Source organism: Ochotona curzoniae, unplaced genomic scaffold (assembly GCF_017591425.1).
Source record: "Ochotona curzoniae isolate NIBS_2020 unplaced genomic scaffold, NIBS_Ocur_1.0 contig_1014, whole genome shotgun sequence".
In the NCBI taxonomy this organism is placed as follows: domain Eukaryota; kingdom Metazoa; phylum Chordata; class Mammalia; order Lagomorpha; family Ochotonidae; genus Ochotona; species Ochotona curzoniae.
The window spans coordinates 8,860,646-8,878,927 of record NW_024464920.1 but is presented as its reverse complement, the minus strand read 5'-3'; the positions used below and the strand labels follow the sequence as shown (position 1 = coordinate 8,878,927).

Genomic DNA, 18,282 nt, shown 5'->3' with positions numbered 1-18,282 from the left:
CCGAGGGTTTTGCTCATGTGGTTTTGATAGTTCTGAAGTGTTGTTGAGCTTGTAAATCCAAAGATGAGGAAAACCTTTCAAGGTCCATTAGCTGGCATATTCCACCTTAGAGTCTCCATTCACCCAGATACTTGCTGTCAATGAATGTATGAGTTGTTGACCAATTGTTCTGCACTCCTTCCTCTGCTATGATATCAGATATGCTCTGCAAGCCCTCCATGTACATCTGGGCCTGCCATCCAGGGCTCCATCTAAGCCACTGAAGTAGCCCAGTTCTGACACATGCACTCCATGGTAAGACTACAGATCCTATGATTCTCCCCATGATTGGAGTACTGAGTCCAGCGTTTTTCTGGGGAGATCCCAAAGAAACCTCATCTGAGGTGATCCCAGTCCTGACTCTTGTGTGTGCTTGCCAGTATGGGGTCCAGCACAGTCCATCACCCACATCAGCCTATGCACACATTGATAGTTGTAATTACTTGGTCATTTTTGTCTCCAACCCCATCTCTTACATAAACCAAGGATGCTGTAGCATAGCTCAACTTGCCCACCACTCACTCAGCCCTCACATACACCAGTGGAAATTGCAGCCCAGTTGGAGCAACCCTGTAACCCCTCTCCCACTAGGCCCACTCCTAGCCCTGTGGTTCCTGTGCTTGCCATTATGTGCAGCAGACTGGTCCAGTCTGTCCCATATCTCATTAAGCTTTTGTACACATTAATGGCAGTTGAAGCTTAGCTCAGCCCAATTGACACCACTATCCAGCCCACACTCATGCCAATATGTGCCACTACTTCTCTAGCCAGTCTCTCCTCCAGGCCTGGTTTTCATATTCACCAGTGGAAGTTGGAGCCCATCAGAGATGCCCACCACTTCCTTATTGGCTCTCCTCTCAATCCTGGATCTTGTACTCTCCAAGTGGTTCTGCAGTCTAACTTGACAGGATTTGCTCCTAGCCCCAGTACTGCAGTAAAGCCCAAGCATCCTGCACTTACTGTGGCTCATGCATGCATGCATACAGTCAGTTAGCCTAGCCTGGCTCTCCCCCTAACCAGGTTCACATGCAGGCCAATAGGTATTTTAGCTCTGCCTGGCCTGGACTGCCCCCAGTCCCAATTCTCACTCTCATCACTGGGAGAAGTGGCCGAGCAAAGGTCCCCCCCACAACCTCCCTACTTGGCTTATGTCACTGTCCCCCACCACTCAGGTCTCACATGTGATGGTGGGTGCTGCGGCCCAGTCTGGTGTGGCCCACCTCACCTCAACATTTGTTGGTGGGTACTGTAGCTTGACCCAGCCTGGTCTGCCCCCAGTTTCAGCTCATGCTGGTAGGTGTTGCAGCCTAGTTAATATAACCAGTCTCAAGTCGCAGTCCTAATATGAACTGGCTGGTGTTGCAGCCTGACCCAACCTGTTCTGCACCCTGTCCTGGTTCTTATGTGTTCCAGGGTGTGTTTATGAACTGACTCAGCCTGTTTTCACGAATACCATTAATCTGGCTTGTCTGGGCTGCTCATTGCTTTGGTTTTTGTATTCACCTGCAGGGACTGTGTACTAACAGAAGAGTTCCCCAAGCTCCTTTATCAGGTCACCTTCCAGTGGCATATGTCACGCTCACTGGTGGGTCCTTGGCCCAGACTGACTTAGTCCATCTCTGTCCTGGCAGAACAATAGCTTCACCCAACTGGCCCATGCTCTTTCAGTTCTTGCTATTGGGTGCTAAATCCTAGTCACACCTGGTTCACACCTAGGCATAGCTATGGCATGATTCAGCAGGCACAGGACTTAGCCCAGCCCATCTTACACCCACCCTGGGTCTCGTGAGCACCAGTGGGTGCTGGAGTCTAGCCAAGTCTGGCACACCCAAGATCCAGTCCATACCTATGCTGTGGGACACTGCAGTGATGTCTAGCCTAGATCACTGCCCACATTCTGGCTCTTGCACTCACCAGTGGGAACCACAACCCAGGCAGGGCATTCCTGTAGCTCCCCAACCAGTCCTGTTCTCAGCTACAGATCCTACGTGTGCCGGTGGTTGCTCTGACCCAGCTCAGCACAGCCCTTCCTGTCTTGGCCTTTACAATTGGATGCTGCAGCCTGGCCTTTCTACATTTCTTTTTATACATCTGGAAACCACGAGTTGGCATTTCTTCTGAAGGCGTTTTTTGTTTTGTTTTGTTTTTTTTGTCTTTTTCTTTGTTTTTTGAAAGATGCCTCTTGTTTAGTAAAATGTCTACCTTTAGCAGATATGCAACGGTATGGGACAAGAGTTCAAGTTGATACCCAAGTAGGGCTTAGATTTCCTCTGTTGGCAGTAACAGCAAAGAGGGTGTTGCTTTTCCTCCTGGCATGTTCTCTGCCTCAGCCTTCCTCTGTACCAAATGGGCCCAGTTATCCAGGATGAACTCTCCATACCTGTGCACCTAATCCTCTCTGGGGTATGACCCACACAGAGGGTCTGTGCATTCCGTAATGTGAGTATAGAGCCCTCTATAATGGCATGATCCAGTACTTAATGTCCTTGAGCTTCTGGAGTCAGATCACATGATTGACCAAAGACACAGCCATATCCCACTCCCTATTCAGTTTGCTGGCTGTGTATAACTCACATAGTCGCAGGGTACAGGGGTACACTGTCTTGTAAGGCTCTCCATGCATGGAACAGCTCTCCTTGGCATCTGTTGCCTGCCTGCCTATGTTGAGGCTGGTGATCTGTCTCAGCAAGCTGAGTTAGAGGCATTGATGGGGAAAGGGGAAGAAAGAAATACACTTTCTAAACAAGATTTATTTATTTTCGTTGGAAATGTAGATTTGCAGAGAGATAGGGAAACAGAAAGATCTTCTATCTACTGGTTCACTCCCCTAAATTGCTGCAGCAGCCATAGCTGAGCCAATTCAAAGCCAGGAATCAAGAGCTTCTTCCACTGTCCCACAGTGGCACAGGGTCTTAAGGCTTTGGGCCTTTCTCTACTGCTTTCCCAGACCATAACCAGGGAGCTGGATGTAAAGTGGAGCAGCCAGGACATGAACTGGCACCCTTATGGGATCCCAGCGCATGCAAGGCAAGGATTAGCTTATTGAGCCTTAGCACTGGGCCACGGTGTGCCTTTCTGACTCAGTGTGAGTGGGTCCTCCGCCCTTGGCCAGCTCTCTAGGCTGGAATCAAGTCAGTGGGGACCATAGAGTTGTACATGAGAGATTACAAGAGGCATTTGGGATGCTGCAGTCTCCTCTGGCTGTGGTAGTGTCCTGCCAGCTACTGAATGTTTGTGCAGTCTTTACTGCCTGTGGTTTCTCTTGCATTCTATAGTTTTTCCATTAAAAATTTCCCTGTTAGATAAAAACCGCTTAGTGGTTAGGATTCAGTGCTCTCACCACCATGGCCTGGGTTCGATTCCTGGTCAGGGAACCAAATGAAAGATAAAAACCACACCAAAACTGCCAGACTACCGAGACCAGAGTGATGATAAAACCAGGCTTTATTGGGGTCTGCTCTTGGGCAAGGTTCACCAGTCCACAAGGGAGTGGGCTGCTGAAGTCAAGCTGGGACTGAGGTGATGATGAACTTGAGGTAGAGATGTGCTGCCTTCTGATTGGCTGGCTCCATTTGAATGAGTCCCAGGCAGCTACTCTCTTGGCGATGGTGGGGGGTGGAGGATAACATTCCCTTCAGTTTCCTGGGAATACAGTCCCTCCCCTGGTGTTCTGTTATCTTCTCATGTTCAATATCAGCATTTCCCCCTTCATTATCCAGCTATCTTGGATCTCTTAAACATTGTTATTTGAATGTTAAGTTTGGTTTTTTCAAGTTTATTATCTTTGTCCCTGTAACTCCTGCTTATATCATCTCTGGTTTGAGCTTTTCTACTTCCACTTGATCTTTTCAGTCATTTAATCATGTTTCAGTCCTGACCGTCTTCTCAAAACTGACAACTTTATGTCTTTATAATGCTCTCATTTTAAAATTGAAGTTGTGCTCTAACTCAGTTATTTTTATTTTACAAACACCACCTTTTCTGATGATTATGTTTGGTCTTTTGCTGACTCCTGAATCTTCTTTGCTGGACTATTTCACTTTATCTTCTTTCTGAGATGAACGGTCTGTGGTGGCAGTGCTGCAAATGATCACAGTTAGCTGGTTCTGTCCCAGTGGATTGGCTCTGAAACTCTCTTCAGGAATTCAGCTCCCTACTGAGGCAGCTGCAGGAGAACAAAAGCCAGCATGCTCAGCTTGTGGAATGGAATCAGGCCATCCTCAAGCCCTCCCTTGCTTGGTGGAAATAAGGGAGACATCCTTCCGAACTGCCCTCCTCTGCTGCTTGCAGACGCTGTTGGTGGGTAGCTCCAGCAGTGGTCTCTGCTCTTTGGCCCCAGGCTGCCTGCGCCTGGTCCTCAGGCTCCTGTCCAGTCCAGAGTGCAGAGCATCCATCAGCAGCTCCGTCCACTCTCACTCCTGGAAGCTGCCTGTCCCTGCCTGTCCCTCATGACTCAAGAGAGGCTGGTGCCCTGAAGGCCCTGGGCAGTAGAAGGCAGCAAGGGCAGGCTGAAGTTCTTTCTCTCCAGAGGCTTTCCCCTCATCTCCCTCTCATCTTCCCTTTCATTATTATTGATCATTGTTAATATATGATAATTGCAGTCAGAAGTGTGATTAATTTTTATAAATTATTTCACCTCTATGTTGTTACACTTTCCCATTTGTGAAAACCGGGCTGATTAGTTGGGCTCTCCAGTGCCTTCTAGCTCACCAATCCCTTTTTCTTTTTTAAGAGTTATTTTATTTTTATTGGAAAGTCACACATACAGAGAAGGGGAGAGAGGGGAAGATATTCTGTCTGTTGATTCGCTCCCCAAGTGGCTGCAATGGCTGGAGCTATACCGATCTGAAGTCAGGAGCCTTGAGTCTCTTCTGGGTCTCCCATGTGGGCGCAGGGTTCCAAGACTGTCCTCTCCTGCTTTCCCAGGCCACAAGCAGGGAGCTGAATGGGAAGCAGGGTCACTGGGATTAGAACCCGCATCTGGATGGGATACTGGTGCGTGCAAGGAGGGGACTTTAGCTGCTACACTACCATGCTGAGCCCATCACCAGTCTCTTAAGAACGAGTTTTTAAAATGCATTTTAAATTCTAAATTGCTTAAATTATCGGTACATATGCTTGCTCCATGGGCTTAAAGTACAGATGTGTTCTCTGATTTTCTGACTTACAAATCTTGAAGATGTGTCACTGCTCAATGACAGTACTGTGACTGTTTCTTAGACTAACTTGAAACTGAACAGATTGCTTTCTGGTGCAATAAATTAAATACAGGCCTGAAAAACAAAACCGAAGCAACCTTTATGTCAAAACAATGTAAGCTTCACATTTTTTTTTTTCACAGACTTGATGTTTACTGGAAAAAGAAGCACTACAATATTATGAAGCACAAAATTATCTGTGGTTTGATAGTTTCTTAACAGTTTTCCTTTATAGTATAGATTGAACCACAAGAATAGAGCCATTTAAAAGTTGCTTTCTTTGTAAAAATCTGCTGGAAAAGGCACTTCAGGATTTTTTAAAGTGAGATGTAACTAAGCATCGTAATTACTTAGGGTTATTTTTCTCATTGACTAACCTTTGATTTTCTTATTAGATGAAATGGTAGACTGCTGTTTACATGATAGAAATAAGCGAAATTTGCTTAAATTTCTTATACTCATTCACAAGCAGACATATATTTAGGATCATTTATATTCAAGATTGATGTTGGGAAATGTGATCTAATGAAAGAACGAGTTGTTAGCTCTTATATATTTGGGAGTGAGAGACAAGGTAGACAAGAATAGTAATCTGTAAACATAATTTTAACAAAGATGTCTAAAACAACTCATGTGCTGTGGTTATATATTACTTCTATATTTAGCAAACACAATTGTGTGACAGAATGGCATGAAGATAATTGATATTTCTGCCTTATATTAACAGTTGTGGTATAACCTAAAGCAAGTAAAACATGGAAATGGTGAATGTTGGAAATACGAGATGGTTCTGGAAAAATGTCACTAACCTATCTTTGCCTTTGCCTGGTATCTAATCAGAATCAGTGTTGTTGAGATTATAAGTGTGGACTCTGGGTAAAGAATTCTTATTCAATCCCACTGAGCAAGTCATGTGACTTTCTCATTTCCTCTTCTTTTCCCACCAAATCTTGTTAAGCATTATTGTCATTTGCCCTGGGATGAAGCAGGAAAAATAATGTGAGATGTGCATAGTGAGGCACCTAGCTTGTTTTAAGATCTTGGCAGGTTAACTACTTTTATTGTTCTGTTCTGTCATCCCACCCCCCACCCCGCCCATAACCCCCCGGAAGTCTTCCTGGAACAAGAACTCAGTTCTTCATACTCTCAGCTGTGTGCCACTGTCCTGCTGCTGCAGAGTAGAGGCTCAGCAATTTCTTTCCTTAGTGGGGAGACAGGAACGTGTACACACACACACACACACACACACACACACACACACACTGAAACTTTCTCCTGAATAATGTAGAACTTGTGATCTTAGAACTGGAAACTTTGAAACCCAAAGTGAACTCACTTCTTTCCTAGTTCTGTTGCTTCATTGTTTCAGATGAAGATATTCAAGGCCTAAAAAAAGATGGTAACTGAATAAGATCCAGTCTGAACAGCTACCCACATATCTCTGCCAAGGCTAGGGAAGGGAGGTAAGAGACGGTAACACCTGGATCTCATGTAGTAGTGATGGACAGACAGTAGAAGGCAGGAGGGAAGCAGCTGCCTCTGTCATTGCCCCCTAAGTACCATGTACAGACAGGACCTACAGCTAGGGCTTTTTCTCCACATTTGTATTATTTAGGAGTTACTATGTGTTTTTTGTCTTATACTCATTATTTTTTTTTATACCAAAGCTATGTTGAACTCTCAAAATGAATTTGAAAACATTTGATTTTCTTCTGTTTTCTGCAGGAATTTATTGTGTAGTTAGTTTTTCTTTAAATGTTTAGGCAGTTCACCTAAAACTATGAAAGCATTTGATGAGGATTTTTAAGATGAATTTAATCTCACACAAACATATGAAACTATTCTAAAATTGTATAAGTTTCAGAGTTTTGTGTCTTTGTGTGCGTTCCATATAAGTTGTCAAAATTGTTGGCATAGCATTGTTAAAGTCCTTTTAAAAATTAAAAATAGAGTTATCAGGGGTGAATGTTGTGATGTGGGGGGGGGGGCGGGGGGCAATGGAGGAAAACCCAATTATTTGAGCCCCTGTCACCTATGTGGGAGATCTGTATGGAGTTCTTGGATCCTAGTGTTGACATGGCCCAGATTTGACTATTGTAGCCGTTTGGAGAGTGAATCAGCAGACGCAAGATCTCTCTCTCTCTCTGTCCCTCTCCCCATCCATCTCTGTCAGTGTTTGTTTCGCCCTCTCTCTCATCTTTCCTTCTCCCCTGTTCCCTTCCATTTTCCCTTCTCTTCTCCCTGTTGTTTTCTTTCAGATGAATAAATAAATACATGTTTAAAATGTAGATTTTTACAATGCAGTAGTCTCACTGCTGAGTATATATGCAAGGTGAAATCATTGGGATGATGCCTGTCAATGTGACATTTGCATACTCCTTTTTATTTTAGTACTATTTGGAATAACCAGGATTTGGAATCGATTTATGGGTTTATCCACAGAACTCACAGGAGGTGAGAGTAGAACAGTGATACCCCGAGGGTAGGAGGGATCACGGGCAGGGGAATGGAGAGAAACCATTCAATGGGTAGGATCTTACCATCAGATATAAATAAGCTCTGGTGTTCTTTTGTATGGTGGGGTACACATAGTTAATCATAATGTATTGTCTGGTTCAAAATGGCTGTGAAAGTGTTTTCACCATGATGATGTGACAATTATTTGAGGTAATGGATATATGTGATACTTTCATTTGGTCATTATACAATGTATGCGCCTATCAAGCTGAATTAAAAGAAAAATAAGGAGAGGGAAGGAAAGAGTAGGAGGGAGATATGGTGGGAAACAACATGATTGGATAATGCTTAGAAGATATTTCATTGTAAAAACCAGAAGTCAAGGGTCTGCCTTGTGGCACGGCTGGTAAAGCTGCTAGCTGCCAAACGCCAGCATCCCTTTGAGGCACACACTGGTGTGTGCCCCAGCTGCCCTTCTTCTGTTCCAGGCTTCTTGGTAATAGCCTGGGAATAGAAGTAGAAGTTGACTGTAGTCTTTGGGCTACTGCTTCCCGTGGGGCAGACCTGGAACAAGTTCCTGGCCCTTGGCTGTGGTTACCTGGGGAGTGAACCAGTGGATAAAAGATATCTCTCTCTCTTCCTCTCTATAACTTTGACATTCAAAATAAATAAATAAGTCCTTATTATCATCATTAGTAGTAGTATTAGTATTATTAGTATTAGAAAACCAGATGTACAAAAAGGACAGAGAGGAAGATCTTCCATCTGCTGATTGACTCCTCAAGTGGCCATAATGGTTGGAGCTGACCTGATCCGAAGCCAGGAGCCAGGAGCTTCTTCTGGATCTCCCATGTGGATGCAGGTTCGCAAAGCTTTGAGCTATCCTCCACTGCTTACCCAGACTACTAGCAGGGAACTGGATGGGAAGTGGGGCTGCCAGGACACGAACTGGCACCAATATGGGATGCACATGCAAGGTGATGAATTTAGCCACTAGGCTACCACATTGGGCCCAAATCCTCTTTTAAAACACACACACACACACCAAATGAGGAAGGAAGTTGGGTATTAATCGAATAGATGATCTCAACGTATTATTGTAGTTCACTGCTATGTTGGGTTGTATGTTTGTTTACAGGATCACTGTAATACATTTCTCATTTTTGACATATTAATATCCCTGTCTTTAAGAAAAGTAGCATATGTTTGTATGAATAATATCTGCATATGAAGTACATATGGTAAAATGTTAGGAATTGTTAAAATTTGAAGCTAACTACATTGATAAGAAGGGAAGAAGAAATTCCTTTGCCAGCTAAGTGCTTTCAAGATCACCAGAGCTCTTAGTGGATGCCAGTGCCGTGCGACAAGTCCCATCACTTGACGGTTGGCTGTGCTCACTGCGGCGTGTAGTGTTCTGCTTCACGCAACTGTCTTTCCTTTCAGGACATACAATGGCCAAGCAAGTGTACTATAACAGCAAAAAGAAGGACCACTTGAAGTGGCTGCCTGCTCTTCATCTTCTGGAAGTGGCTTTGAAGCTCTGTAGGACCACCGCAGTGGAGGAGCACGAGGTAGAAGCTGAAATTCTTTTTCAGAAAGGTACGATGTATGTGGGGTTAGGGCTACCATACATTGTGTGATTTTTTTTTCCCCCTCTGCTAAAAATAGGCTTCTTGCAAATTTGGTCATGGACTCTAAAAATATAGACATTACTGAGATCTTAGTGAGGACAGGCACACTGTGACTTCTGCCAATTCATTTATGCAAAAGAACACCAGTTGTGTGACGCCTACAAAGAAACAAAAGTCAGAGATGTTTAGTTTCTGTCATAATTACAAGCGCCTCACCTCACACAAAGTTTTATGTTTGACTGAAGTCAGCCGTTGGGCGTGTCCCACGGCTCGCTCAGTGCCTGAGCTCTGGCTGCTGATCCCAGCTTCTCACCGACACAGTCCCTGGGCCGCAGCAGGGCTGTCGCACAGACTGATTCCTTCTCCTCATGTGGGAGATGTAGACCAAGTTCCAGGCTCCTGGCTCTAAGCCCAGCACCACTCTGACTTTTCTAGGCATTCGAAGAATGAACTAGTAGGTGCAGATTCTCTATAGCTGTCTGTCTTTCTCTCTGACTCTGTGTGACTTTCTACTCAAATTAAAAAAAAAAGTCGGCCACCTGGCTATAAATAATGTTACTTATATAATGCTTGGGAGATATTTTTTTGGTATCACTTTATTACTTAGCTAAACATTTTGTTTTCTTCCTTAAGAGATATGTGGAAATGTTTTTAAAGGTCGTGAGAAATAGAATTAAAAGATAAATTTAGATTGGGGCAAAACTATTTATTTATTTATTGAGAACTGGTTTCATTTATACACTTGTTGTTTAAAAGACATTTATGTTGGGCCTGGTACAATGTCCTAGTGGCTAAAGTCCTTACTTGCATGCACCTGGATCCCATATGGGCACTGGTTCGTATTGTACATGCTCTGCTTCCCATCTAGCTTCCTTCTTGTGGCCAAGGAAAGCAGTCAAGGACAGCCCAAAGCTTTGGGACCCTGCACACTGTGAGAAAACAGGAGGAAGCTTCAGATCAGCCCAGCTCCGGCCGTGGTAGCCACTTGGGGAGTGAAGCAGCAGATGGAAGATTTATATCTCTGTCTCTTCTTCTATCTGTAAATCCTTCCAGTAAAGATAAATGCATTTATTTATATATTTTTATTGGAAAGTCAGATTTATAGAGAAGGAGAGACAGACGGAAAGATCTTCCAATAGTGAATTCATTGTGGGGCAGCTCTGTTCCCTTTCCATGTGATACATGAAATTTGCAATGCGTTCTGTAATGGTTGTATGATTTCCAGCTGCACTCATTTTTTCCTATAGAAATGCTCATCTGGTTCCAATCATTAATGGTTGTTGCTCACTCTGAGGGCTGGGAGCCGTGTGAGGGCTGGGTCATTGGCAACATTACTGAGGATCTTCAAACATTAGCAAATCCTTAGGGGTTTTTCCCTTTAAGTTTTTAATTAAAAAATTTTTTTTGAAATTTTCAAAAATCATTTGTAATTGGAAATAAAAATTGTATGCATTTTGAGTTGTAACATGTTTTGATGTGTGCATACATTATGGGATGATTAACCAAGCTACTTAATATACCCACACCTCACATACATATCTTTTTGTGAGAGCATATAAAATCTACTCTCGTCACTTTTCAACTTCACATTTTACTAACTATAGTTGTCATGCTATAGGATGGATGTTTAAAACTTAATCCTTCTAACTGAACTTTGTACCATTTGACCAACATCTCTTAATTTTTTGTCCATTCTCCTTCTCTCCCAAACTGTGGCAACCACTATTCTGCTCTCTACCAGCCGGAGTTCAGCCTTAGGAGATTCCACCTGTAATTGATACCAGGCAGTGTTTGTTCTTCCGTGTTTACCGTATTGTACTAAGCAGTACTGCTCTCCAGACCATGTGTTCTTTATTTGTCCATCTACTGATGAACGCTCAGCCAGGTTTTGTACCTTGAGGATTGTGTATAGTACTGCAAACAACATAGGAATGAGAGAATCAAGATGGCAGAATAGGGAAAGGACACGTTTAAACGAACAGAGAAACATTTAATCAGGATGAAGCAGAGAGGACACATTCCAGAAAATAGGAAAGGACTGAACAACAGCAGAGGGGTACCTGGAGACTGTCAGACACAGGAAAGCAGTGAACACAACAGGGTGGTGTTGCAGTGACTGATATTCAGTGGCATTCAGCTAATGGTGATCTGAACTCCACCAGCAGGCGGAACTCCACCAGCAAACAGGTGGGATGGGACTTTCACTAGGAGCTTGGGAGGTGAACCTAGAAAAAGAACTGTCTGTCCTTCTGGTCCGTTTGATTTGACTAAGAACAGAGACAGAGCAGCAGATCCCAGATGGTTAGTGTGAGAACAGGGTGGATTTCACAGCCCAGCCAGCACCCTAGAGCCGAATTGGGAGCCATGTTGGGTAAGGAGGCAAAGGCAAGGGAAAGGACTGAGCATACACACTGAGCTGGAAGTGAACTCATTTCTGACGCAGTAAACTGGGGCAACGTGGCATTCTACAGGTTCCACCCAAGACAAGTCTAGGTAGCCCTCAGACTTGATGGCCAGCAGATCAAGAACTCTAGTAGTGGTATGTCAGGTGGCATTTTGTACACTGTGGCAAAAGCTTTAGCACTGCAGGGGACAGCAGTGAACTGCACATGTGCTGAGCTTGCGAGAACTCACTGAGTTCAGTGGATTGCACTGGTCCCACAGGAAAATAATACCTACTATGGCATTGTACAGGTCATAATAGGTTCGTGTGGCACCCAGACCTAACGGCCAACAGGTTCTGGCAATATCAGCGCCACCAACAACCTCGCTATATAGGACACCTGGTGTCTCCCTAATCCTGGGACCTGCTCTTACCGTAAGTGGCAGAAAGGTTGTACAGACAATGGTGCAGCCTCAGCACAGTATCACGGGAGGTGGAGACTAGTGAGCCAGGAGTTGGGGCTATGAAGACCATGGTGGAAATCTAACATAAGAACCCAGACCTGGAACTCACTGGAAGGAGTGGCACAATTAGTTGCAAGCAAAGAGTTGTATACCAACTGCAATAAATAAAATCAAATAGTAGACCTGTGGGTGACACAGCTTAGAAATCTACCCCAAGGAGGAGACTCTGCTAACCAAAAGTACAATGACCAAGAAAGCAGAAGAAGAGACAGTGGCACAATGAATGTTACTGAAGACTCCCCTGCAAAGCAGCAAAACCCTATGCCAACCTCAGAGTTAACTGAGGAAGACATTGAGAAAATAGGGGACACAGAATTCAGAAAACTCATTTTAAAGCTTCTGATCAAAAATGAAAAGGACATACAAGAGTTCAAAGAATTTAAGGAATATTTTACATAAGCAACAGCAGCAATAAAGCAAATCAAGGCTGACATATCAGAAATGAAGAATACAGTGGATCAAATTAAAAGTACAGTGGAGAGTCTCCAAAACAGAATGCAGCAAGCAGAAGAAAGAATCTCAGATTGGAAGATATTTCCTGTCATCAGGGGGAAACAAACAAAAAGCTGAAAGCGGAGCTGGATCAGGCTAAGAAAAAGTATTCAAGAATTGAAAGATACTATTAAAAGGCCAAATATAAGAGTTATGGGAGTACCAGGAGGTGCAGAAAGAGAAGCTGGGTTTAAAAACATATTTAATAAAATAATAAGGGAAAATTTCCCTGGTCTAGGGAAAGAATTGGGAAACATCATCCAGGAGGGGCACAGAACTCCCAAGAGGCTTGCCCAAAAGTGATCTTCACTTGATCATGACACATGATAACCAAGCACTCCTCAGTCGAACATTAGGAAAAGATACTTAAATGTGCATGTGAAAAGAATCAACTGACATACAAAGGAATGCCAATTAAACTCACAGGAGACCTCTCACAGGAAACTCTACAGGCAAGAAGAGAATGGAGTGACATATTCCAGATTCTAAAAGAAAAAAATTGCCAGTCCAAGGTAACGTACCCAGCAAAACTTTCCTTTGTCTTTGAAAATGAAATAAAATTCTTCCACGGTAAAGAAAAGTTAAACGAATATGCCTCTTTCAAAGCTGCCCTACAAATGATGCTTCAAGATGTTCTCTTGACAGACGAAAGGAATAGCACCCAACAAAACCAAAGGCAAATGGGAAGAACATCCCAGCAAAGTTACAACAGAAAACTAAATCAATGAACTACCCATTGCTAAAATGACAAGACCAAATTACAACCCATTCATATTAACCCTGAATGTAAATAGCTTACACTCATCAATCAAACATCATAGATTAGTAGACTGATTAAAGAACAAACCCCATCTATTTGTTGTCTAGAAGAGACACATTTCACCAACAAAGAGCAGCAGAAACTATATCTCATGGATTTTAATTTTTTTGTTAGTTTCACCTCTTCAAAACACTTTCTTCTGATTAAATTCTTCAGTGACTCATAGATCATACAGTAGCATCATCTTCTACAAGAAGGTTCTTGATTTTCTTTTTCATTTCTTCAGCGATACATTAGTCATTCAGTAGCATGTTATTTAATTTCATGGTGTTGTTAATTTCTTTTTTTTTCCTTCCTGCTGTTGATTTTGTTTTGTGGCTTTTCATTTAAGGGGTATGTATAGTAGCTGTGTAATGGAGACTGTCATATCTATTAGCATGTTATTTAACTTCATGGTATTGTAAATTTCTATTTTTCTTTCTATTGTTGATTTTGTATTATGACTTTTCATTTGAGGGTATGTACAGTAGCTGTGAAATGGAGACTAACATATCCAGATGTGAGGATACAAAGTAGTATGCATTTCCACTTCCAGAAAAAGATAGACTTACAGTGAAAGTGTTCACTATATCTTAACAATAGAGTGTTGGACTCTCTGCCATTGTCCATGCCTGTAATGATATAGAGGAGCTGGGGGAGGGAATTGGGGCTGGAATAAGGGAAATACCAGGAGCCTATGGAACTGTATCATAAAATGATAATAATAATACTAACAATAAAATGTTTTTAAAAAAGGAAAAAATAAAGGCTTTTACTAGTCCTGGTTGTAGCAAACTCACCAAAAAAAAATCATAGGAGTACAAATATTTTCTGTCATATCTATGATAGGAATATGAATGTAGAAAAAAAAGAATAACAGAACACTGGAGGAAGGGGGAGTATAAACTAATATAATCTATGGAAAATTACTAAGACTCAGGGGACCAATTGTGTTAGGAAGACCAAAAAAGTCTTTACTGCATTGCTAATTGAAGACAAGGAAGCCTGCGATTCCCTCCGAGAGACAGAAGCAATGGATCTTTCCCTTATTGGTTTCCTAGGAAATGCCATATATATAAAAGGATAGCAATCCAATTTTATGAACTTTCCAACTTAAATATTTCTTCTTAGGTTCCAAGTATAAATAAAAAACAAACAGAAAGATCACAATGATTTATCCTTCTCTTAGGCAAAATAGAACGCCAAATACTGATGGATGAGAAATCGCCAACTACGCAACTTGAAAGTTTGTTCGAAGCTATACAACTTAGCTTGAGAAATGATCAAAATTCAGGGTAAAACAATCTCTTTCTGGTATGGCTGTGTGTGTGCTTGGTTTGAGTCCCATGTTTGAGTAGCATGTCAAACATGCAAAGCTGGAATGAATGGGAGGCTTCTTCATGGCAGGCTGGTTTGCTGGGGTCCATCTGCCCAACAGCTTTCCCAACTTCCTCTTTGAGCCTGTTGCTTTTGTCTCTGACCATGGCTTCTTTTACAGTACTGATGTTGACAGCTGTTATCACTATACCGTAATGGACTGTGCACTCTTTCTGTGCTGTAACTAAACTTTTCATCAGTCCCAGGATCCATGGGCCTTCTCCCCTAGTGTTTGAACTAGAGAAGGTCCTTCATTGGAAATGCAATTTTATCTAGTGGATATTTTATCGTGTGAGGACATTAACTCTGCTTATGATTCTCTTTCTTAAATCATCTCAATCTTTAGAATAATTCACCATAGTACAACTACATTGAGGCCAGGGGCCCTAAGTGGCAGATTTGATAGACAATACGTAGATGCTACAGATAGTGAAGAGCCCACATCAAGTTGTTGTTTTCTGTTTGACTCTATTTGTCTCTTTGAGTTTAATTATTTTAATGGAGTGTTAAAAATGACTTGGTTTCCAAGGCATATTCCTCTCTAGTGTTGATCTTCATTTTGCAGTGGTTTATGTGCTGATATATTTCAGAAGGATTTTGTAGTTGGGTAAAGAGCAATCATTGCATAGAGTGCTGCTGACACAGCCCAAAGTGGAATGTTCAGCTGTCTTTGAGATCTTCTGATTTCTGTGAGGATGAAGATTTTGGTATCTATGGAAAGAGAGTCAATGTATCTGGAACAAATGCTGGTTTTATCTTCCATTAGCTAACAAGTTTTTGGAAATGTATGCAAAGTGATGATGTGATTAAGCTATTTAATAAGTACAACATTATGTCCTTATAGGTTGATAAGAGATTCATACCTTGAAATGGCACTATTATATTTTCATCTGAAGAAGCCAAGGAGAAAGATGTCATCACCTTTAACTCTTAAGGTACTGTACCCTTTTATCAGAAATAAATTCAATGCTTTTGAGTTTGCTATTTTGGTAATTCTGTGCTACTGCAATAATAAGACACTTTCCTATGTCATTTGAAGAAATGTTTTCATGACTTTATAGTCACACTTTTATTTCCACTTTGGATATTTTATGTAGAGTTCTGGAAATGAACTTCATGTAGATATTTTAGCCTGTTATAATGTTAAACATGCAAAGGAGGTATATATAAATAAGGCCAATAATGAGCCATTAATATTGATCAGGACGTTGTAGTAAAAGACATATTGGTTAAATAGATGCCCAAGTTAGGTTTCATTACTGACATGACCTGTAAACAGATTACCTCTTGATAAGGGTTATTCATTATCATGTGTCTTTTGAACATTTGTTATGGTCTAGCCACTTTTCTGGAGAAAGCTGGGGAAGCAGCATTCAGGAGGATCCAAGGCCACATCTTATGGAACTTTTCTTTGTCTAGAGGGCAACAGACGTCAACCCAATAAAAATAGTAGGCCTGAGAGAGAGATGGGAGCAGATGGTGGAGAAGAGAAACAGGAATGGGGTGACTTGGATGTCACATTTTGAATTAGGTGAAAGCTTGGGCTGATCAGGTTTCTGAATGTGATGGGAAGAGACGTCATTCAAAGTGAGATTTATTGGGTGAAGAGGCAACGCTGTAGAGCTGTAGTGGGAGACATCATTTAGAGTCATGGAGTTTGAAGTGAGTAGCAGAAACATCTTTGTCGTGGAAATGCACATTCTGAGTCAAGAAACCACTGAAGTTTGATGTTTCTCTTTTAAATGTATTTATTTTTTGAAAATCAGAGTTACAGAGAAAGGAAGAGATAGGCAGAGAGATATAGATAGATAGAGTCTTGCATTCCTTCTACCAGTTCACTCCCTAGGTGGCTGCAGTGGACAACATTGGGCCTAGCTAAAGTCGGGAGGCTGGAGCTTCATCTTGGTCTCCCGTTGGGTGTCATGTTCCAAAGGCTTGAATCATCTTCTGCTTTTTTAAGACCATTAGCAGCAGGGAACTGGAGCTGAAGCTGGGACACAGCTGGTGCTCATGTGAATGTTGTTGTTTTAGCCAACAACTTTACCCACACTGCGAAAACATCAACCAAAGTTGCTACTGTTACTTGGCTCCCAGATAAGGCAGAGATGATGGTTGTCTATTGAGAGTAATCCTAGAGAAGGCTTGTTTGAAGTATGTTCCATCAGCCCAGTCTTTTTTTAAAAATTTATTTTTAAAATTTCAGTAGGCTTTTCTGATCTATCCTTGTTGTGTAATCATTTGACTCTGAAGACAAATTTTTCAGAAAATGCTGGTGTAAAATCTCTAATTTTTGGAACAATATAACCACAATTTAGGGCCTGGCACAGTGGCCTAGCAGCCAAAGTCCTCGTCTTGAACATGCCAGGATCCCATATGGGCGCCAGTTCTAATCCCACGTGCAGCTCCACTTCCCATCCAGCTCCCTGCTTGTGGCCTGGGAAAGCAGTGGAGGACGGCACAAAGCTTTGGGATCCTGCACCTGCATGGGGGACTCAGAAGAGGTTCCTGGATATCCTGGCTTCGGATCGGAGCAGCACTGGCCGTTGTGGTCACTTGGAAAGTGAATCATCGGATCAGACGGAAGATCTTCCTCTCTGTCTCTCCTCCTCTCTGTATATCTGACTTTGTAATACAACTAAATAAATCTTTTTTTAAAAATCCAATATAACCACAATTTAAAACCTTTATGCAAATTGATTCTGTCAGTTGGGTTACTAATAAGGTGGATAGTAAACATTTTTTTCATAAAAGTGATTACAAACCAGAAAAATTACTTTCTTGTAGTGTGATAAACAAGTTTATTTCTGGCAAGAGAAAAAAATCTTTGTTTTCATAGCAATTGGAAATTTGGAATAGGATGCTAGAATACTAATAAGTGCCTTTTAACCTTTACTAAAGGAATGTTTATAATTAAGAATGTGAAATTATGATCTGAATGAAAAGAGTATAATTTCATACATATGATCAGTATTTTCTTTGTGTCTTGACATAGTAAAAATATTTTAGCAGGTTACAGAATCACTAAAAGCCAAGACAGCAGCTTCAGAAATTTCATTTTGACACATTCAGATCATTGAAATATAATACTTGAACTGTGTCCTAATAAAGGATATATATTAAAAATTCTTTTAAAAACACAATTGTTTCACTTTTATGAAATAGTAATATGAACACAATGATTGTTGCACCAGGTTTGATTTAAATCCTGGCACCAAGACATACTAGCTGTGGGATTAGGGACTTTTTTTTTTAAGATTTATTTATTTTTATTACAAAGTCAGATATACAGAGAGGAGGAGAGACAGAGAGGAAGATCTTCCATCTGATCCGATGATTCACTCTCCAAGTGAGCGCAACAGCCGGTGCTGCGCCGATCCGA

At 41.9% G+C, this 18,282-nt stretch overlaps 1 protein-coding gene across 1 annotated transcript in view; it reads left to right on the top strand.

Annotated features, from left to right (window-relative positions):
* Positions 1-18,282, top strand: part of CFAP54 (cilia and flagella associated protein 54) — a 345,554-nt gene that overhangs the window by 220,588 nt on the left and 106,684 nt on the right. Inside the window, exons 57-59 of the mRNA XM_040980448.1 lie at positions 9,141-9,296; positions 14,716-14,821; positions 15,748-15,838. Of these exons, the coding sequence (XP_040836382.1) occupies positions 9,141-9,296; positions 14,716-14,821; positions 15,748-15,838 (353 nt within the window). The remainder of the gene's footprint in view (positions 1-9,140; positions 9,297-14,715; positions 14,822-15,747; positions 15,839-18,282) is intronic.